This window comes from Sparus aurata, chromosome 8, assembly GCF_900880675.1.
Source record: "Sparus aurata chromosome 8, fSpaAur1.1, whole genome shotgun sequence".
Taxonomy (NCBI): domain Eukaryota; kingdom Metazoa; phylum Chordata; class Actinopteri; order Spariformes; family Sparidae; genus Sparus; species Sparus aurata.
The window spans coordinates 126,777-131,462 of record NC_044194.1 but is presented as its reverse complement, the minus strand read 5'-3'; the positions used below and the strand labels follow the sequence as shown (position 1 = coordinate 131,462).

The 4,686-nt window shown below is 43.0% G+C and overlaps 1 protein-coding gene across 1 annotated transcript in view; it reads left to right on the top strand.

Annotated features, from left to right (window-relative positions):
* The first annotated feature begins 778 nt into the window (after nt 1–778).
* LOC115586328 (sodium channel protein type 4 subunit alpha B-like) overlaps nt 779–4,686 on the top strand; it is a 47,042-nt gene continuing 43,134 nt past the window's right edge. The window contains exons 1-4 of the mRNA XM_030425275.1: nt 779–1,113; nt 2,228–2,408; nt 2,800–2,937; nt 3,760–3,878. Coding sequence (XP_030281135.1) covers nt 1,010–1,113; nt 2,228–2,408; nt 2,800–2,937; nt 3,760–3,878 — 542 coding nt within the window. The 5' untranslated portion in view covers nt 779–1,009. The remainder of the gene's footprint in view (nt 1,114–2,227; nt 2,409–2,799; nt 2,938–3,759; nt 3,879–4,686) is intronic.

Sequence of the window (4,686 nt, the reverse complement as noted above, 5' to 3'; positions counted from 1 at the left end):
ACATGTTGTCTTCATTTAGCTCACATGTTGTCTTCATTTAGCTCACATGTTGTTGTCATTTAGCTCACATGTTGTCTTCATTTAGCTCATATGTTGTCTTCATTTAGCTCACATGTTGTCTTCATTTAGCTCACATGTTGTCTTCATTTAGCTCACATGTTGTCCTCATTTAGCTCACATGTTGTCTTCATTTAGCTCACATGTTGTTGTCATGTAGTTCACATGTTGTCGTCATTTAGCTCACATGTTGTCCTCATTTAGCTCACATGTTGTCTTCATTTAGCTCACATGTTGTTGTCATGTAGTTCACATGTTGTCGTCATTTAGCTCACATGTTGTCTTCATTTAGCTCACATGTTGTCGTCATGTAGCTCACATGTTGTCGTCATGTAGCTCACATGTTGTCGTCATGTAGCTAACATGTTGTCAGTGAAATATTGGTTTTCATGAAGAGATGAGCAGAAGGAAGAGCAGCCCTAACCCTCATTTATAAACAATTCAATCCTCTGTTTCTTTTCTTCTGTGTGTGTGTGTGTGTGTGTGTGTGTGTGTGTGCGCGTTAGATGATGCTTTCACTGTTTCTAGGAACAGATCGTGATGTTCTGTAGAAGATATGTGGACAACAGGAAGTGTGTGTGTGTGTGTGTGTGTGTGTGTGTGTTCACTACAATGATCTGAGTGTTGGCAGTGACACAATGAAGTCTGAAGATGGAGAACAGACCCAGTCGAAGCAGAGTCATGCAGAACTAATAGTTCAAACACCGTTTCCATGGCAACGGCTTCAGAGCAGGGAGGAGCCAAAATGGCTGACACTGAAGACCGTGTTGACTGAACCCTGCAGCTGTATGACTCTGGATGATTCCACTGAAGCTAAAAACAGGGAGTGAGGCAAGGAGTGGCAGATGACTGAAGACTCAATCAGACAGACAGACAGACAGAGAGGACAGAGAGGACAGGTGAGACAGGTGAGACAGATGAGACAGACAGGTGGCAACAGACAGCCACAGTGATGAAAAGCAGGAAAATGTCACTTTTTGAGTTTTGGCGGAGCAAAGGGGAGAGAGGAGCACTTCTGGTGAGAGCCAAACAGCGGAGACTTCTTCCTTCACAGCTGTAAGTCTGGTTTATTTACATTTCCACATCAGTATCGTAAATGTGTTGAATGCGAGCAGTTACATCACAATATTACACAATGTGCACAATAATCTGGTTTAACTTGAATCTCCAGAAAATGATCCAAATAAAAATTGAATGTGTTACCATGAATAATTAGAGGTGCATGTTGAACACTTCAGATCAAATCACTTTTATTTCTATAACCCAAAATCACAATCGCAGCTCCGCAGTCTGTAAAGCTGAGCAGATCTACAGAGGACGATCCCTCTCCACAGCGCACTCACATGCAACAGATTGACAACCTCACAACTTACAGATTTCATCCACAGAATATTTGATACAAGTTCTACATAAAATTACTAACAGCTGTTTTATCGTCCATTATTCTACGGAGACCCCCTGGTGACATTGGATGAAAAGAATAATAATGCGTGGCCACGCATTATTTTATTTTTTTTATTATTCTGTATATTATCGTCGGAATTCATTTATCAGTTGAAATGTTGAAAAGATCAGATCAGTGTTTCTTTTTACTGTCAGAGAGGAATGTTCACATTTAACAGGCTGACAGCAGAGGATGGAGAAACCCATTCATTTAATAGTTGATGACTTTTTGAATAATTGTTCCACACAATCTGACGGTTTTATCAGTTTTCAAGGTTTTCATGTGACAGACTTCCATGTGACCAAAGACAGGCTGAACATTGACAGTCAGACGGCTTCAGACCTGCACACCTGCAGTTTGCAGTAAAGACATGGGACTGACGGTTCTGGCTGTTAGGAGATGTTACAGGTCTTAATTAATGATATCTACATGAGCTGACCTCACAATGTCACTAAATTAAATTAAATACAGTATGTATCTAGTATTAATCTTTAAAGGATTTGGTGTCAGCTATAAAGATGTTGTTGTTGGCGGCTGCTGACTGACACCACTGCCTCTGATCCAAGAGTCGTCCTCAGTACAGCTGACATCTATATGACTCAATCTTTTCAGTTGGACTGTTCCTTTAATGTAAATCAGTGGTGCGATTAACACTTTAACATTAATTTTCATGAAGTCAAAATGTTTTGACTGTCTCTCCTGGTTTCATTCCTCCTCTCTGAACAGGGAACAGCTGCTCGGTGACAGTGGTGTTCGGGCGGAGCTGCAGGACAGCAGGGTGGCGTCTCTGCTGCCGCCTGTTGGTACAGAAGTGTTCAGACGCTTCACACCGGCCTCACTGCAGGAGATCCAACAACGTCATGAAGCAGAGGAGAAGGAGCAGGAGAGGAGGAAGAAGATGGAAGAGGTAAAGAACACATTAATCACCTGTTAGCGGTCAGTGACACAGAACCAGTACCGTGACGGTGCTGACTCAGGCGAACAGCATTACAGGGTCCTCAGAAGTCCTACAACTTTGGACGATGAGCTAAACAAACGTCTCCATGAAGTCTTTGCCTTTAATTAAAGTGTAAACGCTGCCACACGGTTATAATTACACTGTTCATATTGAACATATTATGTTTATACGATGTACCTTTTTATTATACTGTTTGCTTTTATCATTGTTTACTGTAATATTACTGTCCTTTGGCTGCTGTGACAGAAATTTGCCCATTCGTGGGACAAATAAAGGAATTCTGATTCTGATTCTGAAAACCAAACTCCCCTCTCTGATTGGCTGGCTCTCTGATTGACAGGTAGCAGAGAAAGAACATCCCAAGCCAGCCAGTGACCTAGAGGCTGAGAAGCTCCTTCCATTCATCTACGGGGACCCACCCCCTGAGCTTCTGAAGACACCATTAGAGGAGCTGGATCCCTTCTACCAGTCACAGAAGGTCTCTGTCTCAAAAACAACACATCCTCTGTTGAACTTCAGGGTCACATTCTCAGAAGTGATGAAAAACTGATAAAGATGTTCAAATGAGCTGTCAAAGAGGGGCGTGGTCTCCACGACCTCTGACCTGTGACTCTCTGATCTGTAACTCTCTGATCTGTAACTCTCTGACCTGTAATTCTCTGACCTTGTAACCCCAATTTCCACTGGATACGTGTCCGCTGCGTTGCGGCTCCAATCCGGTTTTGCTCCGCCGTCTGCAATCCGGCAATCCCCACCAGTTGCGGTTTCAGTCTGCCATGGCGCGGTAGACAGCTAGCTCACGAGGCCGAGGAGTTCCCACGATAATCACATAATCACTCACGACGGCAGTTATAGGTCTGTGTTATTAAAAACAACAACACGAAGTGTTCCCGGCCGAAGGATCAGCAGAAGAACTTGTGTTTGTCTCTTTTGTGAGATTTGTGTGCTGGTGTCAACATGGAGTGTTTTATTTTGAAAGGTAACCGGATGCTGTTTGTTATTTCGGCGCTTGACTTCCTGTCTGCTCCGTGCTAAATTCAGCTGAATTGCTGCATCGTGCTCCGGCATTCGCCAGATATAGAAGTCCTGCGTATTTGCGCTGGAGGGCTCTGGACTGCCGGAGCTGGGACGGAGCAGATATGCAGTGCAGCGGACCTGGTGGAGATTGACACGTAGACTAAAGTGAAACGTATCTGCTCCGCTAGCGTGGCGGAGACGCAACGCAGCGGAGACGTATCCAGTGGAAATTGGGGGTTACTCTCTGAACTGTAACTCTCTGACCTCTGTGTCTCAACTGTAGACGTTCCTTGTCCTCGGTGGAGGAAACATCGTCCACAGGTTTAATGCTGAGCCGTCCTGTTACCTGTTCAGTCCATTTGACCCACTAAGGACCGTCGCCATCAAGATACTCCTTCACTGATATCTTTTAGAATGTCACCCTGTGCCTCTCTCTGATTGGTCCATTAAACCAGCAAATGTGTTTGTTTTTGTCTTACTGAGGTTGTTTTTGTCTCTCTGTGGTTGTTTTTGTCTCTCTGTTTTTTGTCTCTCTGTGGTTGTTTTTGTCTCTCTGTGATTGTTTTAGTCTCTCTGTGGTTGTTTTTGTCTCTCTGTGGTTTGTTTTCGTCTCTCTGTGGTTGTTTTTGTCTCTCTGTGTTTGTTTTTGTCTCTCTGTGTTTGTTTTTGTCTATCTGTGTTTGTTTTTGTCTCTCTGTGGTTGTTTTTGTCTCTCTGTGGTTGTTTTGTCTCTCTGTGGTTTTTGTCTCTCTGTGGTTGTTTTTAGTCTCTTTGTGGTTGTTTTTGTCTCTCTGTGGTTGTTTTTGTCTCTCTGTTTTTTGTCCCTCTGTGGTAGTTTTTGTCTCTCTGTGGTTGTTTTTAGTCTCTTTGTGGTTTTTTTGTCTCTCTGTGGTTGTTTTTAGTCTCATTGTGGTTGTTTTTGTCTCTCTGTTTTTGTCTCTCTGTGGTTGTTTTTGTCTCTCTGTTTTTTGTCTCTCTGTGGTTGTTTGTCTCTCTGTGGTTGTTTTTGTCTCTCTGTGGTTGTTTTTGTCTCTCTGTGGTTGTTTTTAGTCTCATTGTGGTTGTTTTTGTCTCTCTGTGATTGTTTTTAGTCTCTTTGTGGTTGTTTTTGTCTCTCTGTGATTGTTTTTAGTCTCTTCGTAGTTGTTTTTGTCTCTCTGTGGTTGTTTTGTCTCTCTGTTTTTTTGTCTCTTGTGGTTGTTTTTGTCTC